At 45.0% G+C, this 24,467-nt stretch overlaps 1 protein-coding gene across 5 annotated transcripts in view; it reads right to left on the reverse strand.

Annotated features, from left to right (window-relative positions):
• Positions 1-24,467, reverse strand: part of COL22A1 (collagen type XXII alpha 1 chain) — a 372,600-nt gene that overhangs the window by 328,368 nt on the left and 19,765 nt on the right. For all 5 annotated transcript variants that reach the window (XM_050940514.1, XM_050940513.1, XM_050940511.1 and 2 more), the window contains exons 2-3: positions 10,399-10,559; positions 4,956-5,522 (exon numbers count right to left, since the gene is read on the reverse strand). In XM_050940514.1, coding sequence (XP_050796471.1) covers positions 4,956-5,522; positions 10,399-10,489 — 658 coding nt within the window. In that variant the 5' untranslated portion in view covers positions 10,490-10,559. The remainder of the gene's footprint in view (positions 1-4,955; positions 5,523-10,398; positions 10,560-24,467) is intronic.

Consider the following 24,467-nt stretch of genomic DNA (forward strand, 5'->3'; position numbering starts at 1 on the left):
TCCAGCAGGCAGCCAGCCCAGCAGTGCGTTTCCCCCCTCCCTCACCAGCAGGCCGGCAGTTCCGCGGACCGCCCCCCCCCGCCAGCAGCTCACCACCTTCATGTTCCCTACTGTCCCCTGTGCAGGCCACCAGCTACCTCCTGTACCCAGTGCAGATAAACCCCAGTGAGCCATCAGTCAGTTCCCCCTCCCAGGTGAAGTCGGGGAAGAAACACTCACCCCATTGCTCGCCATGCCTTCGCTTCCCTGGCCTCTCTGTGTTATGTTAGGTATGTGGGAATGATGCTACCAAAAGTCTACAAACTCCTTCACTGTGTGATAATAAACAATGTAGCCTCTGTGTATTACATGTTTCTATCTATGTTTTTTTTAGTGACCTTGGCTAATGCAGCCGGATCACCGCCCTCACGTCGCTTGCAGGACTTGAGAAAAAATCCAAGAAAATCAAAAGAGGAGTTGATCAAAGCAGTAATGAATCACTACAACAGAGAAAGTAGGAAGACGCAGGAATGGAGAGAGAAAATGTATGAGTGGAGGCAAACAGAAAGCAGGAGAAAGGAATTGGCTACCAAAAAAACCTCAAAGCACCTGATAAGCCTCCTGGCTCACCAAACTGACTCTTTCGAGTCTCTCGTAGCCATGCAGGCAAATCTGTACCGTGGTAACCCACACCCCTCCCAAAGCTCTCTTTCTTGTTCCCCAGTATTGCACAAAACACCTTTCTCCAGCAGCCAGTTTCTTATTACCCCCAGCTGCTCCCAACACCTGTACGATCACCTACCAGCCCTGATAACTACAATTCTTACCCTGTGCACTCCACCCCCATTACTCTGCAGCATAGTAATCCTGAAGTGCAGCAGACATTGAACAGTAATCCAAACAGGACATATTCAAACCTCTGAATGTACAGTCCACCACCCTAACCCCCCTGGCCTTTTATGTACTGTACTTTGAATAAAGGATTTTATGGCTTTTACAATACGTTTTATTATTGCAGGAAGTGGTAACTATTGTACCCCAAGGTAGAAAGGAGCACAGCAAAGGCACCAAACATTACTGTTGGCTCTCAGCATCAAATTGCTCCCTTAAGGCATCCCTAATCCTTGAAGCCCTTTCCTGGGCCTCTCTAGTAGCCCTGCTCTCTGGCTGTGCAAATTCATCCTCTAGGCGTCGAACCTCGGAAGTCCATTCCTCACTGAATCTTTCACCCTTCCCTTCACAAATATTATGGAGGTTACAGCACGCGGATATAATAGCGGAGATGCTGCTTTCCCCCAAATCTAGCTTCCCATAAAGATACCTCCAGCGCCCTTTCAAACGGCCAAAAGTACACTCCACAGTCATTCTGCACCAGCTCAGCCTGTAGTTGAACCGGTCCTTGCTCCTGTCAAGCTTCCCTGTAAACGGTTTCATGAGCCATGGCATTAAGGGGTAAGCGGGGTCTCCAAGGATCACAGTGGGCATTTCGACGTCCCCTACTGTGATCTTGCGGTCTGGGAAAAAAGTCCCGGCCCTCAGCTTCCTGAACAGGGCACTGTTCCAAAAGATGTGTGCATCATGCACCTTTCCAGGCCATCCTGAGTAAATGTCAGTGAAACACCCATGGTGATCCACAAGCGCTTGCAGAACCACGGAGAAATACACCTTGCGATTAACGTACTCTGATGCCAGGTGGGGTGGGGACAGAATAGGAATATGCGTCCCATCTATTGCCCCTCCACAGTTAGGGAAACCCATTTGTGCAAAGCCATCCACAATGTTCTGCAGGTTCCCCAGAGTCACAGGATGCGATTAATGGCTGTGCAAACTTGCATCAGCACCATTCCAACGGTGGACTTTCCTACTCCAAACTGGTTCGCCACAGATCGGTAGCTGTCTGGAGTTGCCAGCTTCCAGATTGCAATAGCCACCCGCTTCTCCACTGGCAGGGCAGCTCTCAATCTCGTGTCCCTGCGCCGCAGGGTAGGGGCGAGCTCAGCACACAGTCCCATGAAAGTGGCTTTTCTCATCCGAAAGTTCTGCAGCCACTGCTTGTCATCCCATGCTTGCAGGATGATGTGATCCCACCACTGAGTTCTGGTTTCCCGAGCCCAAAGGCGCCGTTCCACGGTGCTAAGCACGTCTGTTACTGCCACAAGCAATTGAGTGTCTTGAGCGTCAGGCGTTTCAATATCATCGTCTGACTCCTCACTGTCACTTTGCAGCTGAAGGAATAGCTCCACTGCCATGCGTGATGTTCTGGCAACATTCATCAGCAAGGTCCTCAGCAGCTCAGGCTCCATTTGTAACAGAAATCTCAGAAATCGCGCTGTAGACTCACAATGCCGCCAAACTGCTCGGAATGTGTAGCAAAGCACTACGGGGCGTTGGAACAGGAAGCGGAAAGACCCGCACACTTCCTTCCCCTTCCCACAAGCCACAGCGCCAAAATGGGATGAGGTGCTCTGTGGGATAGCTGCCCACAATGCACCACTCCCAACAGCGCTGCAAGTGCTGCAAATGTGGCCACACTGCAGTGCTAGTAGCGGTCAGTGTGGCCACACTGCAGTGCTGGCCCTACACAGCTGTACGAATACAGCTGTAACTACCAGCGCTGCAAAACTGTAAGTGTAGCCATGGCCTTTGTTGGCCAGTACAGTGCAGAAGTTACAGCTCCACCATTCTCTTTCATTCCAAGCATGTGTCCTGCCCCCACACCCTTCCCTTATAAACACCAGTTCTCCTCTACATTAATCACCCTGAGAAAGCTATCTGATCTCTGTCTTGCTGCCTCCTTTGGTGATACCTCCACAGCCTCTCTCGCTAGTTTTCTCAATCTGAAATTCCTCTGCCCATTGGGAGATTTTTTTGGTTTAGCTCTAATCTGACCCAAAATATTTCGTTCATTAAAAAAAAAAAAAAAAAAAAGGAAGATCAGTTCAGCCACAGCAAGAGGCAATACATCATCGTGGCAAGCCGAGTTGGTTTGCATGGACCTGTGTTTGCTGAAACTTTGCTGTATTATTCAGCCATTGCTCCTTACACCCTGACTGCCCTTCCCCCAGCCCAATCAGTAGTCACTGTCCTATCACACACTCTTGAAATCTTAATTTCACTTTGTCATTTGATGTCTTTAGCAGATCTGATTGTCCAACTGGTGTCCGGCCCCGACAGTTACATGGTTCCAATTAGCTCCTAGTTTTAACAATGTCCCCACTTCGATCTTCCGAACTGCCATTACCAGCAGTTTGGATCCCATTGGTCTTATGTAGGAATCAACCCACTAATTTAGTAATCTACTTCTCCCCCAAGAAGTTCCCATGTTTAATAACGCTAACCCCCTGCTCTTCATCCACACTTCAGGATGCTTCCTTTCTCCCCATTCAAGTCATTCCTGCAGATGAAAGCAGATAGTTCTGAGCAGTGTCAGTCCCAGCCCTCAGGATGAAAAGCTATAGGCCTTTCATAATTCCCTGGGCTTTAATTAAGCAGGTGTTACATACATGTACTGTGGGCCTAGTCTGCAATCAGAATGCCATAAGAAGATAACATTCCACTTGGTAAAACGGGCAAATGACTCCTTTGATAAGGTGAGAGAGACCCAAATGGTAATATGTACTGCAAGCATTAGTTTTAAGAAACTTTTCTACTGGAATTAGTACATATCTCAATGTAACATCAAGCCACTCTGGGTACATCAAAATGTAGAGTTGCAGCATGTTGTCTGGGCATATCCAATGTTACATACAACATGGCAGAGGATAACTGTTCCCATCTCTCTGGAACCCTAGAGGCATAAGACCATCTGTTATAAACAGATAGTTAAGGGTTAATGTCTCTTTTACCTGGAAAGGGCTAAGAAGTTCACCTAGCTTAGCTGACACCTGACCAGAGGAACCAATGGGGGGACAGGATGTTTCAAAAGGAAGGAGGGAAGTTTTTCCTTTGTTTAGTCAGTTTCAGTTTCAGCTGGAGTGAAAAAGATCAAGGAACCAAGCTCTTATCAGAGTAGTAAGTTTTAGAAAGGAAAAAATAGATTTATGTTTATTTTCTTTTGTGACTTGTCTTGGTGCCATTAAGGGAATTATCAAATTGGGTATTTTTGTGTGTATTAAGATTTTTGCCCAGGGAAACATCCTGTGTTTTTAATCTATTGTGTGTGAGATTAGCTGATATGCTGTCCCCGGAGGGTTTTTTGTTTGTTTGTTTGTTTGTTTGTTTTGTTTTTTTCTTAAAAGAAGGCTTTTAATTAAAAAAAAAAAAGGTAAAAGAGCATATCAGGCACAGCAATGTTTCCATTGGGACACCACACACAAAATGTTTACTCAGGTTAAATTTCATTTGGCTTCAGAATGGTTATTTCCAGTGTTGCTGCCTAGTGATGGATTAACCCTACTCTACTATACTAATATCTAATGACAGCACAGTAAGGAACCAGACCCCACCCATATACATAGGCTGCATAGAATGCTGCGACCAAATTCAGACGAGATAAAACTTCAATTCTATGTAAGAATACATTGGATACAGAGTGTAAGAAATCAAATAGTTTCCAGTGGACCAACACATAATGCACAAATGAGTCAAATCAAAACAAAAATAGAATCTAGATAGAAAGAGAGAGACTGACTTTTATATACAATTTCCATTTCCTGAAATATATACATATTATTCCTCTCCGATTTGATCCCACTGGAAGTTGACCCTTGTTTAATGTTGCTTTGGCCCATACAACCCAGAAGTAAATAGACCATGATTGCCACCAACAGTAAAGTGGCTTCTTAAAAAGTGGAAAATTCAGGACACTGTTGGATGGATGGATCAATGGATGAATATGGAGAGGGAGAGAAAGAGAACAGGACCCAGAGTTACAAACAAATGAGAACGAAGGACCATCTGTATAGGACTTTTACAGCCACACAAGGATTATCCTATTACAATTCTCTGTGTGTTAGAGTTACAATGTCTGTACTTACTTTCACAGAGCCGTCGTCTCAGTTTCCCTCGTATTTTATCAATGGCATTGTAATCAGAGACGTGGAACACGTGGGCAGATTTAGGGTCGGAAGCAATTTCATCCAATTCCTCCTTTAAGGCCTCACCAACTCCCACAGCAAAGATCCTTATTCCAGCCTTACGTGCCGCAGTGGCTGCATCCATGACATAATCCTGGCTCCTTCCATCAGTCAAAAGGATAGCCACTTTCTTAATGGGTGGGTCACTAGGCCTCCCACCAGCCTCTTTGGAAAAGCTATAGGTGTTGATATACCGGAGGGCATCCCCGGTATTTGTGTTACCCCCATAATACTTAATGTTCCTTGCAGCTTCTTTGATTTCCTCACGAGTTTGGTACCTTCCCAAGTCAAACTCTGTGGTTGGCCTGTCACTGTAACGTACCACTCCTACACGGGTCTTGTCCGGTCCGATCTCAAAGGTCTCCACCAGATTAGACACCCACTGGCGGACCTTCTCAAAATCTTCTTTACCCACACTGGAAGAGGTATCCAAGATGAAGACAAGATCATAGTGGACATTCTTGCAACCTGCAGGGGCAATGGAAGATACTGCTAAGAGAAGCTGGAAGAGGATCATCACACATACCTCAGCCTCTCTAGTCATGTCTATTCAGTGTACTGACTCTGTGCTGGAGGCATCTATCTCTTTGTCCCAAAGAGGGAGCACAAATTTTCAGTCTCTCTTTCCTGTGATTTCCCCCGAATCAATTTTGGGAGATCTATAGTAGATCAGGACACCACTGTTACTTTGAATTCAAACCCTCTCCTTTCCTGTTCTGCTTGCTCTGTCTCCACACAATCCTTTTGCCTACACTGTCTGCATGTATATGAGGCTGCTCTTCTCTTTTAAAAACATCAGCAGTCTCTTTACCATTCCCACTTCTCATGCAGCGCATTGAAAAGATATTGTTGGGTCAAGACATCTGTTTTGACCACGCCGGTGCCAACCTTGACCTTGAACAGTGAAGCTTCCATGTTCCCTCTCAAATGATAGTGTTAATTTATTTATGCTTTGCTACAAGCAACTATTTTCCTCTCCACAATGTCTCAGGGAGACAAGTTTATAACAAGATTATTTTTATTCTTATTCTGTTTGCCAGTGTATGTTGACTAAGGGACGATTCCTTGAATAGTAGCATGACTTCCTTGACAACAAAGTACAGTTCCTTTGCAAAGGAAGCATTTCCCTACCCCCAAAACCAGCCTCTTGTCTCCAGTTGAAATATTCATAATCTGAAGTCTGTGTAATCCAAAAGGCCAACATGTTTTAATTGCCGTTTTCTTGCACCAGGAAGCCAGACTGGTAGTATATTTCGCAGCCACCATCAAGGAGAGCCTATTACTTTTCCCTGCTTTGCCTGAGCATTTGAAAGCCAATATGCTACATAACCACAAAAAGGCCAGTGTTTGGTGGAAGAGGACAGATGACACAAGGTATAATCAGAATGTGCCACTCGGTGGGAACTGTCCCCATCAGTGATGAATTAATGAAACCCTATGTATTTCTGAGTTCATCAAGGGCTAAGTGATCCTTCGAGACAAAAGCTGCTATACAAATGTCATTTATTTTACTGTAATGGGAAGGTCATAGCCCCAGATCCTCCTGGGAGCTGCAACTGCTTTGTGCAGCACTGCTGCCAAAATGGGCCCATAGAGCCAGAATAACCTGCCATGGGAAGAGCACCTCAGAATAGAGGGATGTACGGGCGGTAGAGTCAGAGCTAAGGGGCCAGGGTTTTCCTGTATCCTGCTGATCCACAGATGCTGCTGTATCAGCTGCCTTCAGACCAAATGACACTGTAGTTGAGCCCTGCACCCAGCTACTGTACCCAACCCAGTGCCTGCTAGAAAACCATCCCATAACTCTTGTGATAAATGAAGGGGGGAAGATAGCTCCCTTTTATGGACACCCAGCCAGCCAGTAGCTATAAAATCCCTCTTAGTAGCTATTCTCTGCTTGCTTTACCTGTAAAGGGTTAAAAAGTCTCACTGTTATGGATAGGTAAAAGGATGTGAGTGGGCACCTGACCAAGATAGCCAATGGGAAGACCAGAACTTTTTAAAATTGAAAAATGATTCCCTTTTTGTCGGTCTGTTGTTGTTCTCCTGGGAAGAGGCAGACAGATCAAAGCTATGCTATAAGAAGCTTGGGCCAGGTATGAAAAAATCATCAGTATCATACCTAGAAACTACTCATTTAAAATCCCAGATATGTAAGTAGATCAGGAAATGTCTAGGAAGATGTGATTAGGCTTATCCTTTTTATTTCTTTATGGCTTGTAGATTCCTCTGTGCTAATCCTGCTGCTTTTGTTATGCTTGTAACCTTTAAGCTGGACCTCAAGAACATTATTCTTGATGCTTAATCCTTGTAATTGCTCTTTTAAAATCTAGCAATAGCTGAGTTCCCAGATGCATTTTCTTTCTTTTTTAATTAATAAAATTTATATTTTTTTAAGGACAGAATTGGATTTTTGTGTCTTAAGAGGTTTGTGACATGTTGTTTAATTAGCTGGTGGCAACAGCTGATTTCCTTTCCCTGCCTTCAGCTCTTCCCCAGAGGGTGTGTGTGAAAGGGCTTGAGGGCACCCCACAGGAAAGAATTTCCAAGTGCACCTTCCTGGGCTGTCAAAGGGGCTCTGCACTTGGGTGGTGGCAGCATCTACCCACCCAAGGTCAAAGAAAAGCTGTAACCTTGTTTAATACAAGTCTGGAGTGGCCAGTATAAATTTTTAGAATCCTTGCGGGCCCCCACCTTCTGTGCTAGAAGTGCCAGAGTAGGGAATCTGCCTTGACAACTCTTATTAGCGTGTGTCACCTAAGGAAGGGTGATGTGGTTAAAACAAAACAAAAACTGTCTGAAACCCTTCCTGAGTTCAGTCTGCTGGTCCTGCAGAGGTTCTATTCCCTGCTCTGATAATCATAGATTACAGATTAGCTTTGGGAGCAGCCAGTCATCTTCAGGAGTCATCTGGGCAATACGCTCTGTGCTCCTGCTTGGTGATGGGAGTCTTGGAGGAGTGCAGATCTGCTAAAGGTGGGGGGCGGGAAGATATGCCACTCAGCTATCCCAGTGAAGCCAACTCTACTGGGAGGTTGCCCAGACACATGAAGATGATTTGTGGTAGGATCCTATTTCAGGGCTGGAAAAGCGGTGTTTGGAGGGAAAGAAGATAGCTCCCAGGATTGCACAATAGAGGGTAGAGTGTTTACACACTGTGCTTATCTGAACAAGCCCTTGCGAGAGTCACCCATCACTAGTGTTAACCCCTTTGCAGATGAATGCCCATGAAAGCTTATGCTCAAATAAATTTGTTAGTCTCTAAGATGCCACAAGTACTCCTGTTCTTTTTGCTGATACAGACTAACACGGCTGCTACTCGGAAACCTGTTATTCTGCTGCTGTTGACCATGAACATTTTATGGAACATCATCTCTGTACAGCAGCATGCACATTCCTGGAGCCGTATGAATGACCGCCCTGCCAAAACTGTTTAGCTGATACACCCAGCCATTCAACAGGCTAAGTCTATCTAGGCTTGCCTGGAACACTGAACAGCCATCAATCAATCGTTATGTGAGCAGACAAACATAATATACCTCTCACAAAATGAGTTGAGGATGCATGCTGTCTGGAACATGTGAGTTCTATGCTGTGAGACACCGATTAAGCTATGTGCATGTATGTCAGTCTGAATGCCGAGTTTAATTCTGCTCCATTCCCTGCACAATAGACAGACGTTGTGTGTCATTTAACTGTAAAGTTCAACCAAACTGGTCCTCAGCTCTAAAGGCTACGGGAAAAGTCCAGCATCATTAACCTATTCTGTCTGGACAAAAAGGGGTTAAGCAGAGTTAACTGAGGAACACAAAAGATTTAAACATATTCAGCAATGTCTGTGCATGTTCCTTCTTTTACCACATCTCAGCAGGTGATAGTAAGTGTAATTTAAAACCATATAGAGCAGAGAGAAGGAATCCCTTCTCCATTCAGGGGTGACTGTCCACAAAACAAGGTTGTTGGGGTAAAGACAGTGAGGTTTATTCAGGAATTAATACAAGAAAACCCTGTGTTTAACAAGGCTAATCCTTCATGGTTCAGTGATTCTTTGTTTATATACTTGACAGAGCAAAGGAAATGCTGCAAAAGGTTTCCAGTGAACATTGGCCCAGATCTTTAAACACATTCCTCTCCACTGCACAGAGAATCTTTTCCTTGTTTCTAAGACTATTCTAACAAAACCGTTTACTGGCAGAGACAACTCATTTGAAAGAAATGGTGGGGATTATTAACAGGAAACATGACCAATGGAAACATGATTTTAAGGGTGAGGGGCCATCCAGTCAGCAAACAGAATCTTTCCATGTGACCCATCTCCAAGCAAAACAGCTCACAGACAAACTACAGGCCCAGAATTAATACTGAAATTCTTTGCTCAACAAACCAGTAAGTTTGTTACCATCATAACCTGTTTGTGGGCGATTTGCAGACAGAAAAAGAGATGATGTTTATACTTTTTTTTACTAATTATTTGCTCATTCAATGATAAAAGTTTACATTTATATAGCATCTTTCACCCCAGGGTATTGCACAAACTGCATCTATCCCAGGGTTTCTCAAACAGGGGTCACTGCTTGTACAGGGAAAGCCCCTGGCGGGCCGGGCCGGTATGTTTACCTGCCCGTGTCAGCAGGACCAGCCGATCGTGGCTCCCATTAGCCGCGAATTGCTGTCCCTTGGCCTGCACCGCTTCCAGCAGCTCCCATTGGCCCGGAGCAGCGATCTGCAGCCAGTGGAAGCCGCGATCGGCCACACCTGCAGACAGGGCAGGTAAACACACCGGCCTGCCAGGCGCTTTCCCTACACAAGTGGCGACCTGTGTTTCAGAAACCCTGATCTATAGTTCATACACCGAGAGCAGCCTGCTACTGTGTTAGAGGGGGATGGCGATGGTTTACTCTCATTTTAGTATAAAATTAGCTAAGGACTCCAGAGGGCCCCATCTCTTGTGGAAAAGGCCAGCATATCTGAGTTTTTAAGGTCTCATCTGAACGATTCCGAAGGTCTGATTCAAAGCCCATTGAAGTCAATGGAAACACTGATACTGCCTTCGGTAGCGTTTGGATCATGACCGCACAGAGTAAATTGCATGCAACTCAGTCTAGCCTGCAAGACTGAAGGTCTGAACTAACTCTGCTAGGTCCTGGTCCTGTAGTGGTTACAGGATTCTAATTAAGCCCAGATTTTTTGCAGCAGTAAGCTATCCCTTCTCCTTGAGGTCTGCTTACTATATTTGTAAGGATGGGTGCAGTGCTAGTTTTTTCTACACGTGTAATGCCCCAAGCAAAGTAAAAATCTAGGTAGATTTTCAATATTCGGTTGTCCCAGGAGCATCAACACATACCTGCTCTTTGTGCCCAAATTCTTTCTCCACCCCAGAGGAGCGCAAGAAGAATCAAGATGTAAGGAACTCGATATCTTCCCATGAGGGGCATATCTCCCTTCTTCTCAGACACGCTCACCTCTTTGCCGTGGTGAGAAATGGTCTATAAATCCATCCCTTTCCTAGGAAAAAAAGAGGAAATTGAAGAGTGATTATTAACTAACAGAAGCACAAGACTGGGGTGGAAACAAAAGCAACAATACAAGGTCTAGGAACTGCACATTTAGGGTCGTCTCCTCTGGCTCTCGTTTGACTTGAATAGGCAAGGGCTGTACCCAGACGAAGAGGCAAGGAGTTCACCCACTTTTCAAAAGCAAAGGTCTTTTCTCAGGCTCTTGCCAACGCAGAGCAGCCTGAGTTGTCTGAAAAGGAGAGATTACTAGATTATTTTAGTTTAAGTGAGCCCGTCAGCAGCAGCACAATCAATGCATCAGACTGGAACCCTTTCCTCACTTGAGCCTCTCATGCATCCACCTTAGGAGGCACACAACTCAGGTCAGAGATATGTTTACCGTGGGTCATACACAGTCTGTTGCTATCTTACTAGTGACCACTTTGAGTTCTTAGACATCAGAACTGCTGGGAGGTAATAATATTGAGTACTTTTCATGCCTCACCATCAGGTACCTTTGGCCTTATCTACATGAGACGGTTGCACCATTTTAACTTAGGGTATGTCTACACTATGGAGACTATACTGGCTTGGCAATGTCATCGTAGCTAAGCCAGCAAAAACCATAGTGTAGATGGAGCCTACACTGATGGAAGGCGTTTTTTCTAGTAATACCAACTCCCTGAGCAATGGTAGCTATGTCAACAGAAGCATTCTTCCATCGACATAGCTGTGTCTACACTGGGGCTTAGGTCAGCATAGCTACATTGGTCAGGGGAGTGGATTTTTCATACCCCTAACTGACATTGCTATGTCAACTTAACTTTTAAGTACAGACCAGGCCCAGAAATGTTATTTTACACCAATTAGGTTAAAATCAGTGTAAACTACTGCACAGACAATCTTAATTTGGTTTAAGGGTGGCTTATTTTGATTTAGTTTAGATGAAACCACTGAAAACTCACCTGATTTTGATACAAACTAGAAATTCAACTGGATTTGGTAAAGTTTCTAATACTGGGCCAGCTCCATGTTTTTTTAATTGAAAACACATTTAGTGAATCTTGAACTGTGCTACTTATAATTGTTTGATTTACAGTAGGGCTTACAGCGTACTTGGTGTTGTCCACCCACATATAGGCAGACAGCACCACTCTGAAGTGCTTCCAGTCTAAGGAAACATTTTAAAAGATACTCTCAAAGCTTCTAAAACCATGTTTTCCTCATTAATGTACAGAGACTCAGGTTTCTTTCCTCACTGAATTGTTGTTTCCTCCATCGCGTTCATGCACATTGATTGCCTGTTGAGAGATTGCGACACTTAAGTGATGGGCTGTGCATGCTGGTTTATTATTGTAGCATTGATCCTGAGTACTGAACTATTTCTCTTCCTCTTTGAACCATTTGTTTTGGTGAAAAACACATATCAAAAAAGTTGTAGAGGTGCCAAGACTATTCTTAAAAATAATATTGGCAGGTCTAAGCTTTGTCAAGATAGATCAATGTCCCTCTAAAGTCAATGAAGACATAATATAGACTATCAGGGTTGGAAGGGATCTCAGGAGATCATTTAGTCCAACCCCCTGCTCAAAGCAGGGCCAATCCCTGGACAGATTTTTGCTCCAGTTCCCTCAGTAGCCCCCTCAAGGATTGAGCTCATAATCCTAGGTTTAGCAGACCAATGCTCAAACCACTGAGCTATCCCTCCCCCCATAGGGGTTAGAGGAAGTAAAATCTAAGAGCCCATTTGTACAGCTATAACTCATTACACCTATGTAACTGCAAGAAGAATTTTGCACTGTATATCCAATAGCTGGTATCACTTATGGGCATGGAGAAGCAATGATTCTCACACATCCTCCTACACTCATTAGAAATGACATATTAGAGGTGACAGCGTATCAGAAAATAAATGCAATAAAAGAGAATTGCTCTTTCTCATCAGACACCTGAAATGTAAATGCTCAAGAACCTGCATGAATTAGCTGGTGACTGGAATCTGAAGGATCCCAAATGAAACATGCTGGTGAATGTTATTAATGCAAGAGTTATCCTTGCTGGTTGCAGCCTCGAGGCCAGATGGTGGTGGTGTTCAGAATTTTTCCAGCAGGTGTCACTATGGCACAGCGAGGCTCCGAAACGCTGGCACTAGAGAAGGGTGCATTGTGATAACTGAATTGAAATAGCTTGTACACCTATAGTAAGAGTGTACTTTTGGATAACCCAATGACTGAAATTCCAATCAGTCAGTCTCTTTCAGAAGGCTGAGAGCCAATGAAATTGAAAATGGCTATAGGAGTTTTCAGCCCAATTTTTTAACATTTGAAAACTCTGGTATTCATAGAATATCAGGGTTGGAAGAGACATAGGAGGTCATCTAGTCCAACTCCCTGCTCAAAGCAGGACCAATCCCCAACTAAATCATCTCAGCCAGGGCTTTATCAAGCCAGGCCTTAAAAACCTCTAAGGATGGAGATTCTACCACTTCCCTAGGTAACCCATTCCAGTGCTTTACCACCCTCCTAGTGAAATAGTGTTTCCTAATATCCAACCTAAACCTCCCCCACTGCAACTTGAGACCATTGCTCCTTGTTCTGTCATCTGCCACCACTGAGAACAGCCCAGCTCCATCCTCTTTGGAACCTCTCTTCAAGTAGTTGAATGCTGCTATCAAATCCCACCTCAGTCTTCTCTTCTGCAGGCTAAACAAGCCCAGTTCCCTCAGCCTCTCCTCATAAGTTATGTGACTCATATAGCATGTAAGAGTCTTTCACTTCCAGCGGACCATCATACCTGCCAAAAATCATACATGACTAGGCTTGAGAATTCTGTTTTATGTAAATTAAAGACAAAGATGGGAGATGGGATCTGGGGATTCCTCCCTGCTAAACATTTGAAGAACTAAGTGCCACTTCATGAATCTTAAAAGATATTTCAAAATAGATTTTTATGTCAAGGGGAAAAAATAGTGGGAATCAAAACCAGAACACCTGCTCCAAATCTAGGCAGGTGCTGTGACTATTCAATATACTTACATAGCTCAAAACCCTTTTTGTTCTAAACCTGGGCCTTACTTGAGTAGAGAGAGTTAATTGTGCGAAAATATATCCTATTGTCTGTTTTATATATGGAGGAATTAACTGAGTCCCTGATCCAGCAAACTTTTATATACATGTGTTACTTTATTTTGAGTGGTCTGTCACACTGAAGTCAATAGGATTATTTATATCAATAAAGTTACACTTCCACATATACTAATATAGCAAAGTTGGAGGCAAGATATTTTCAGTGAGGGGTTTTCTACAGTGGAGGTCACTTCCCATTTTAGTTTACTAAAGTCAGAATTTGCTGACTCTGATGTTACAGTGAAAAGTCATTTTTTCCCCTCTCAGGCCCTTCCTAGACAGAGGGATAAAGAGGTGCATGGCAGAGATGGGAAAGTTTTAGTTTTGGAGAGATCCAAGAGCAGGAGCTTCTTCTTCCTCCTCTTCTGTATGGCAAAGAAAAATGATTAGCAATGTTCATATAACCATGTCCACGTTAGTGAGCTAGTGAGTAGGTAGCTCCAGAAGTTTCTTGGTGTGAGTCTGAGAGGCGGCTGGTAAACAATCGAAGTGGGCATCGATTTACAATATAGTCCAAAGTTTGTGAATGGTGTCTATACAGTGGCAGATTAACCACTGGGCCAGTAGGGCCTATGCCCAGGGGCCCCAGAAAAGTGAGTGCCCCCACACCCCAACCCTCTCCACCTGACTGCCCAGCACTCCTGCCAGGGAGTGGAGTGGGGATGCAGGGTCTTGGCCCGCTCTGCCCGCCTGGTGATCCTGCTGGGGAGCAGGGTCAGGGCATGTCCCACTCCACCTGCCTGGCTCTCCTGCTGGGGAGCAGGGGAAGCCCCCCACCCACACCCTGCTTCCTGGCAGGAGCACTGGGCAGGGGGTGGGGTGGAGCAAGCCCTCGCACTCCAACCCCATTTCCCCAGCGGAGGGGGGGAGGGCACTGCAGGTGGAAAAGGTGGGGAGGGGCCCCCACTTGCTCTGGCCCACAGTCCCACAAAAGCTTAATTCATCTCTGTGTCTATAGTCACATTGCAAGTTGTCTCATGTTCCAGAGGTGAGAGAGATGACAGCATCTATCACGTGATTCTCTGAAATTGGTTCAACACTGACCATTGTTTCCAGGGTAGTTTGAAAGCTGGAAATACTTTTGTGGAGTTAGCAATTAAATGTGTCTCTGGGATATTAGCATGATCTCTGAGTTCTTTCCAATGAGCCTCAGCATTGAATGACAAAGTTTTAAAAGCTTTAGGCTTGCAAGATTTCAGACAGGTCTTCGGAAGGTTCTGGAGATCCTCGTTAATTGGTAAATCCAGGCTGGCCAAAGTTCAGTGATACTCCTGGGCTGTGTCTGCCTCTCTCTAGATTTTGGGTGGAGGCAACCACTGAATGGTGTTGATTACAATGGTCCAGTTATGACTGTCATCACAGTGCCAGAAATTTGGTATGTGAGCTGCTCAACCAGACTGGTGCATAAAGTCCAGCAGTCGAGTATCAGAATCAGTGCTAAAGTTATTGTTCAAAGTGTGCCCACATCGGTACCCCTGTACCTGCGAGTTTTCAGGCAAGTCTAGTCTGTCCTTTTACCTTTGGACATATCTTTTCCAGATGAGCTTTAAAAGTCAAGCCTCTGTCCAAGGTTACACCCAAGTTCTTTGGATAGGGCTTCCTGGTGTATGCTAGAAATGGAGCCCTGACACTGCAACCCAGAAAACATTGGGAAAGAGCAGATCCAGAGCTGAATTAAGTTGCTTGTGTACGTCTCTATTTTTGTTGTACAGGTCTGTCGCATCTTACACGCATTTAACATGCGCGATTTCAGCTTTACGCGGTCAGCAAAAACAAACACACAAAAAAAGAAAAATAACAATTTTAATACTGTACCTGTAGTGCGGGCGATTCCGCCCACCATTACACTCAATGTTATTTTGACTATAAGCAATTTTTGCTTTACGCGCTGACTGCGGAACGTAACCCCAGCGTAAGATGTGACAGACCTGTATTTTATAATGTGTTTATTTCTGTTAGAACTAGTGTCAATGGTCCCTTGATATCAGTTCATTCAGCACATTATGGCCTTTCTCCCAATAGCTTTAAAAAAATATCCAAGGAAAATGCAATGAGAGAAGAGCCTCCCACCCTTTCTGGCAGGCTGGCCCTGAAGCACCACAGGTATCTCCTGCAAGTCACAAATCTAGCTCTCTGAAGAAGCTTACTACAATGTCACATCAGTGAAATGCAGAAGCAAATCCACAGGAGTCAATGGAGTTACACTGGTAGAAAACTGGCGGGAAAGAGGGAAAGCTGACCTGTATATTCAAAAAGCTGTTACTTGAAAAATGATGTTTGAAAAAGGGAAGATAAGAGGACAGATGCAAAAAACGGATATAAAGGGTACAGCCGGGCAGCAGATTATTCTGTATAACTAGTAGAAGGTACTTAAATTCAAGATAGTTTAATTCAGGGCCTTCCTGCTTCTGCTTTTATGGCAAACTTTAAGACATATCGGAAACACTGCAGAAGTTAGAGATGGAAAAACACCGATTAGCCCATCTATTCCATTATTTCCTACCAGATATTTTCTAGTACATTGACCAGTTTCAATGATTTGAGTGATGGGATTTCCACTATTTCGCTGAAGACTATTTCCACTTGATAGCAGCAAATGTACACAGATCACACACGGATGCTGCAAAGATCAATTATTCAGGGTGAAATATAAGGAACAGGCCTAGTTATGGACATGGTTGTATGACATGTTCAAGGTCCTTGCACATTTGCTGGGTTGGGACAATATAACAGATCACATAAATTGAAACATTCCTCTTGCTGCTCAGTCCAGTTTTTTATTCATTGCTTAATTTCATCCCATTACTCCTGTGCCACTAAATGTGACAACGGGCCATGTAAATTTAACGTCCCAAGTACTCTGCATTCATAACATGATTTTGCGTTGTCACCCTAATGAATGGCTTCAGTATCCATCTCTAAAGAAGAGGTTAGCCTGAGGTGGAAGCATGATGTCTAATTATATAGCACTTCAGAAAAATAATATAGCAGATTAATAAATTCTGCATCTCAGTATAGCTGGCTTGTTGTGTGTGTGTGTACAGACTGCTCAACAAGGCAATTTAATTATCTAAATTATTGCTGCTGAGCAGGAAGTGGACTAAGTAAAAGAGAGGTGGAGGAGAGAATTTTTATCAGTCTGCATCTCCACATACCTTTGTTTGAAGCTTTCTAAAAGATTCTTCTGATAGCATCTATGGAATATCTAAGGCATTACAGGCCTGATCCGTAGCCCACAAAATGAAATGAAAAGACTTCTATGGACTTTGATGTGGGTTATATCAGAAGCTCCATGCATTGCAGCAAATGCAGAACTTCGGAAAGTCTGTACTAGAGTAAAGATGGGCCCATAATGACTGATCCCTTCCAAATGCATTCTCAAGACCAACTTCTGCTGGGATGCCTACAAGAAGTCAGCCAAGCAGCAAGGACTGGAATGAACGGCAGCCAGAGACAGCTGACTTCATTTATTTATAAAGGAGAAATGGAGAGCGGAGTGACCTTCAAGTGACTCAGAACTATCAATGAATGCACTGTTGCCTTATCTGAACACTATTTTTCCAGTCCTTCCTCCTTTCTCTTGTTTATTATATTTAATGATGGTTTCCTGTCTCAAGTTAGACTATAAACCCTTCAGAGCAGGGAGCAGGTATCCTCTAGCATAACAGTGCCCTGATCATGACTGGGGCCCAGGGCCGGCTCCAGGCACCAGCCGACCAAGCATGTGCTTGGGGCGGCTCCTTGTAAGGGACAGCCAATTTTCGGGTGGAGGGGCAGCGCTCCTTTTTTTTTTTTTTTTTTTTGGTTCGGCGGGGCGGCGCTCAAGGGTTTTTTTTGTTTGTTTTGGCCGGGCAGTGCTCGTGGGTTGTTTGTTTTGGCGGGGCGGGGCAGTGCAGCGCTCGGGGGGGCGGTTTCAGTGGTGCAGCACCTGGGGGGTTGTTTTGGCGGGGCAGGGTGGCGCTCGGGGGGGGGTGTTACAGCAGGGTGACGCGGCACTCAGGGGGGTTGTTACAGCATGGCAGGGTGGCACTCGGGGAGTTGTTTTGGTAGGGCATTGTGGTGCTCGGGGGCAGGGGGGGTTGTTACGGCGGACCGCGCAAAGAAGTTAGAGCCAGCCCTGCTGGGTCCTCCAAGTTCTACTGTAATATGAATAATAGTAGGAAGAACTACTTACTCCTGGTTAATTCTAATACACAAAGGAGCACTAGCATTTCACTTACATCCTCAAACAACAACACTGGTATCCCAGTCACTTTGGGATCCTGAAAATGTCCATCTTTGCTGTCTAAAGGCCCCCAGGAATATGCGCAGGCCTCTCTCTACAAGACCTTGGGTAAAATTTTCAGAAGGGCCTAAGTGATTCAAGAGAATAAATCCCAGTTTAATCAGGTCTAACCCAGATGGATTAGAAGAAGCATTGATAGATTCCAGAGTCTCACAGCCAGAAAGCCACTGATTCAGGGGAAAACAATCATCTTTAGAGCTGTAAGAAAGGTGTGGAGGGTGATAAGTGAACTGGATGCTGACAGACAGACGGGGGGTGACGTGCTATCGCTACTGTAGATGTGTTAAAGAGGGCATGAAATTAATCTGGGGTACAGTCCATCTAAAATTGGGAATGTAAGTGTTAGCCAAGATGCACAAAGCCACTATCTCATCAGATCCCTGCTATTAGCCCTCTTCTTGTATTTTACTGTCATTATGTTATGTGTGTATGATGCAGTTACAAAGACTCGTGGTGAGTCTTTGTAACACAACTTCAGGGCACCCACAGGAGTTTAACAGTAATATCTAGGGATCTAATTCATCCCTGTGAAGTATTAAGTATCAGTCATTACCCCCCTCACTCTTTTACATATACATTTTACAGTGGAGCTGGTAACACTACCTATTATTAAAGTTGTCTGACGCTTCACATTATAAGACCATTTTTCAGATGTTTATAACTTTGCCAAACTTTAGCCATTTAGACTGACATTTTCCATGCCAGGTATCTGCCTCAGCCTGTTTTTATGTATTTATTTATTTTTGGAAAAATTTCAGCCAAACTGTCATTTCTTAGGATCAGACTAGGGAAAATATGTTGTTTTGCCCATGTTGAGAAATTCTGGTGACCTCTTCTTTGAATAGCTCTGGTACTTTCCTGCTTTGGAGCAGAGACTTGAGATTTACCATGTGCCTTTTGCCATCCCTGAGAAAATCTGTGAATGAAAAGGCTTTGGAAAAAAAATCACACCTTGCACATGCTCAGTTGATACCTGCTAGAGTTTAACAGCTGAAGTCTCCAAAGATTCCATCCTCATTCAGCACACATGAGCCTTTCATTCCTCCTAGAGCTGACCAGATTGTGAATGCTCCCTACCCTCACAACTTGTGCGTAAAACCAGCTGGACCTGCTCTGGGGATGAATCAGGGCTGTGTAATGAGGCTGTTTGTCAGGCCGCTGCCTCAGTAGTTTCAGAAGTTGGAAAGTGTGTAGGAAATGTGGCAGAAGACTGCAGGAAGACAAAGGACAGTCTCATGGTCAATGCCATTGAATGCTGCCCTTGAGAATATGATTCTCTCTCTGCCCCTGGCACAGAGTTCCTATGTAATGCTGGGCAAGTCACTGAAACCGGCTTCTCACAAGCGGTCACTAATTGTAAGTTCCTCATTTCCTGGGTACCCTACCTGTTACTCAGGGGCTGATCTGCAGAAGTGCTGAGTACTTACAGCTGAAAGTGCTATATAATGCCTCGCCCTTTGAAAAATAAGGTTTTGGGTGTCTCAAATTGGGCACATAAAATTAATGGATATTTTTGACCCTAATGACTCTGTGCTTCAGTCTCCCATCTGTAAAATGGGGATAGTGCCACACCCCCACCTCACAGGGGTTTGAAGTATTCAGATGAGCACCATAGAAAAATCCATGAGGAAATGAATAATTCTGTCTTCAAAGCAGATTTTGAATAGTTTACAGTAAATAAGTAAGGCCAAGACCACACACTGAACCATGACAATAAATAAAAATATCAAATAACTGATCATTAACAGGAGCACTGTCCTTCCTGTGCACTGAATGAGGCAAGACTTCTGTGGGAAGAAAAAAACAAAACAGATAACATTGTATTGAAGGATGTGTCATAAAGCACACATCATAAAGCACATGCACAAAGAGGCCAAATTAACGTGCATAGGCAACCTTTATTTTGGCATTTCCTAACTTTTGAGTGCTTGACTTTGCAACCTTAGTATTCTGCTACTGTACTTTTGTGCATGTAATAGATCTACACACACAGCTCAAACTGATAGAAAGGGTCAGATTCAGAATTCAGCAATTCCTTGCTCCCTGGCCTAATACGGAGACCATGCATCTGTCAGATTGATCTCTTTTGTAAATGTGTCCCCTGCAGACTGTCTAAAACGAGCTATTACTGGTCTCCTGCCAAATTGTAGCAGTCCTAAAATACTCTACTAAGTACCAGTTGAGGACTTTGCAAGGTATTTTTGCCTGCTGCAGACATACACAGTCTGCAGGCTAAAACCTAGATGGAATGCCTCTGAGCATATGTGCTCAGTGATTCACAATGGGAAAATAACTCCAGATTTATTTTATTCTAGCACAATATTTGCCTTAAGAACTGACTACAGCTACTGCTCAGCTGAGAATCACACAGAACACTAGTCTGAGCTAAAACATCCCTTTTTTTTTTTAAACCCCATCCTCTCCTATCCTGTAGATGTATGGACTCACTCCTGTGGCACCTTCTGCTGGTGACTTCTGGGAATTAGCTCATTCCAGCTAGGAGCACCTCTGCAGGCTGGTGAGTCACCTGTCCTCATGTCCCTCCCTGGACCTCAGTGCCCTTTTAACTGGGGTGCTGCCCCCTGGCAGTACCCCACCAATCTGGGTCTCTTCTCTCTGAGGAACCCTCAACCCACTATCCCCACTTTACCTCAGTATATGGCTACTGCCCAGTCTCCATCTACAGTCCCTGTTCACTGGGGCAAACTGCAGCATCGGTCACTCCTCATAGGCAAAGGGGTTTGGACCTGCTGTCTTTGCCTACCCCGGGCTGCCCCCTGCAACCCCCAGTACCTCTTGGCCTTATGCTAGGCCAGAGCCTGATGATTTCCAGGCAGGAGCTCCCCAGCTCCTCTGTCTTTCCCCAGCCCTACTCCACTCAGGTAGCCTGTGTCTAGCTCCCTGCAGCCAGTCCCTTCTCCCTTTACAGCCAAAGGGAGACTGTTCATTCCTGGCTTTCCTGGCCATTTTTATACAGGCCAGCTGTGGCCTGATTAGGGTGTGGCCCAGCTGCGGCCACTTCCCCAATCAGGCCAGCTTGTAGACCTGCAGCTTTCAAGCCCTCTCAGGCCACTTTTTAAACCTCTCAAAGCAGGAGCGGGTAACCACCGCTACATACCCCCAAACCTCTTTTGGTGTCTCATCCATTGTTGTTAAATCTTCTTGTAGATTGTAAACTCTCTGGGGCAGGGGCTGAAATTTACATTATCTCTGAGGCCCTTAGCACATTGGGGCCTGCCCGTGCTTGAGCCCTTTAGCCCTTACTGCAATAAAATGATTAAATAATAATAGTCAATAGCCAAAAATCTCTGTCCAAATCTCCCTTCCACACACCCACCTCCTTTTTAAAAATGTATATAGGAGCATGACAACATCTCGGAAACAGCAATTCCCCTGCCACACCCACCCACATACTTGTCTGTTTTCTCTGGGCCAAAGTTAAATGCATTTACAGGTTTCAAAAGGGACAGATCACATTTGTATATGGTGCCAGTCGGCTGGAAAGTTTTGGCTAATAGAAAGTTTTGGGGCCCTTGCCAGCTGGCCTCCTGAAGGGAAAGGCCCCAGTTCAGATCTTACACTAGTTTGATACCCTTTGCTTACTGCCGTGGATTCATTCCTGATTAACAGTCATTTAAGCGAGACCAGAATCAGGCCCAAAGTGAAGTCTAAACAGAGCTCCTATAGCTCAGATAGTAGAGACTTCTGATTTTGGAGTAGCCCGTACTGGGTTCTGTCCACGATACAATGTGACTCAGGTATTAACATCCGTGTTGTACGTGTGCAGCAGGTGGATTCGTTACAGTATATTGGGGAAGGAGACATGTGGCCAAGGAAAATGAATACTTTAGTTGAGAGACCGCTGTGCTGCTTCACTGGAGCTGCTCTCTAGAGACATTCAGAGCCGGCGTGGGGAAAGCTACAAGACCCCTGTTTTCTGTCAAGCAGGGCCTGAGGTGTTCTAGTCCAGATAGGCTACTAGGAAAAGGCTTATTGACTACAAGCAGTTCATTATGGCAAAGCCTACCCTCCCTCCCACCCACAGGGCCCATTTCAAGCTTTTTACATCCACAGGGAAGTTATTCCAGCTCCTCCAGGGAAACTTAATCTTTTCTTTTCTAGTACAGTACAGGAATATGTCAATAAAAGTGCCCCTGTATCATGCCTTGGGATTTGGGGTGTGCCCCTGCAAACAGATGCCAGACCCATCCACCCCTCACACTTCTGGTTGGGCTACTAGGACCTTGGATGCAGGCGTAGGAGGAGAAACATGCCTGCTTACTCCCACTCTCAGTTGGTGGAACCTTAGAGATATATGCCCTGACACACTGAGCCAGCAACGAAGGGTTGTAATTTGACTCTGGTACAGACCAGCACCTACTGACGCTCTCTCCAGAGCAAAGGGGAATCAGCAAGGGAATTGTGACTTGAGGGTGCTTCCAGGAGTAGCACAGTGCAGGTACACCTTGCTCAGGGCTATGGCTAAAGGCACAATCTATCCCCTTTCAGACACTGTAAACCAAAGCACCCGTTGCCACAAGGGGTTTAGTCATCTCGCTCCATCAGGGAGCTAAATGAGGAAAGAGCAAGTGTGGGGAACATGAACAGCCAAACAGATTCAACAAAGTTGCCTGTGTTAATCCAAAGCTCTTGTAATGTCACTAGCAGGCTGAGGCTGGTGGCGAGGGGGAGAACTGCTCACTCCCCTGAAATTGGGAATGCAACCTCGAGTTGACAGCTCCATGAATGGCAAACATTGGCAGCTGGGGCCCTATAGCAAAGCTGAGTCTTTCTCTCTTACTGCCTTCAAATCAGTGAAGAACTAAAACAGAGGCAGTGGTGGAGAAAAGATGAAAGGAGTCCAGTAAAAAAAGTGTCTGGAAGCAGCAAATGAAGAAGAAGATGATGATGATGATGTAAAACTAGTGAGGTTTGCAGGCCCTTGCCTGGCTACAGTAATTGCTCTCACTGTTGCAGACTGAAGCAGGACTCGTGGGCCTCTCCCACAGAAAGGATGGCTAGAGACCAAAGGAAGTGCTCTTCAGAAAGCAGCACTGCACAGAGACACCTCAGGAAGCTAGAGAGAGAGATATCTCAGTTTCCTTTTCCAAAAGCCTGCAGCCCACTTTGAACTCACACCACACAGTCCTGGACAAAGGGTATTAATGGCTGAAGCAATGGGAAGCCTGGAACCCCATAGCTCACCAGCTGAGGGAAGGGTCAACAGAGACTCATTCTATCCATCATGTCCTGCTCCAGCCCCATGTGCCTCTGGCAGGTGGATAGACAGATCAACAGTCCTGACATTCACTGGAAGGAATCTGAACCATCCTGCTATATTTTTTGTCAGCTCCTTTCTCTCCCACTCCTCTTCTTTTCATTCATTATACATTGCTTAGAAGCAGTGGTATCTGTAGACAAAAGAAGGTCCTAGAGTGAGAGAGCATCATCAAACAACTGAAAGAATCTAAGGAGCTGTGTGAACAAAGGGAAGGATGATACCGAGCCCTGGTCATTTTAATACTCTCACTCCATCATGCCTTGTAATTCTTTTAATTGCTCCTTGTAGAATCCCACAGCACCAAGCTGGCCTTGAGAGGAAACACGCCTGATACTTGTACCTGTCCACTCATCCTACTGAATTTTGGTTTTTAAAAGCCAGATCCTGGGATTAGCAATAGCGGTGGCTGAACATGGTGAGGAAGGGGTTTCAGTTCAGATAAGTACCCAAAAACTTGGAGCCCTGATTCATTCCAAGCATGATACAAGGATAATGCACTGGCAAAGCATAGCTGTCTCTCCCAGCAACAGGACTACTAGGCTTTGGCCACACATACACATGTCCCAGTGCCCTGTTTCAAGCCTCTGGCCTGGTGCTGATTCAGATGCCAAGGTCATGTGATGGAAGCCTGGAAGCAGCTTATCCTAGAAGAAGGAGCCAGTGCAGACAGAGAGAAGGTCCAGGAGGAGATAGGACATGAGAAGAGCTCTGTGTCCCAGCCAGGCAGAAGTCCTGGTAGGAAATGCCAGCCAGGAGAAGCTGCCTCAGCTGGGAGAGGCTTTAATAAAAAGAGGGCTTTGGGAAGGAACTGTAGAGCCTGGGGAAGAGATCTAGAAGTCAAACAGATGTAGGTCAACAGCATCTCCCTCTTTTAGAATTTGTAAGCATCATGTCGTCACCATTTCCATACTGGGCTTTAGAGAGGACATTAAGACAGCCTCTGAGGACAGGCCCACTTTCCAGACATTGCAGTGTTTGATGCTAGATGTCAGACACAAAACCACTCCCACTCCCTCACAAGCCAGGGACAATGTGCATTAGCTGGTCAGAACTTTGACAGAAGCAGCACTGGCCGAGTTCAAACACTTGAGCAGTAGAGGTTAGAGTGAGGAGAATAGAGTTAGGCACCCAGTGGTCTCCATCAATGGCTATTTTGTCCAACACAGTATGGGCGTTCTTATGTTCTTATCCCTGCAGAGCCAACAGAACAAGAGTTTGAGTTGCATT

This window comes from Gopherus flavomarginatus, chromosome 2, assembly GCF_025201925.1.
Source record: "Gopherus flavomarginatus isolate rGopFla2 chromosome 2, rGopFla2.mat.asm, whole genome shotgun sequence".
Classification (NCBI taxonomy): Eukaryota; Metazoa; Chordata; order Testudines; family Testudinidae; genus Gopherus; species Gopherus flavomarginatus.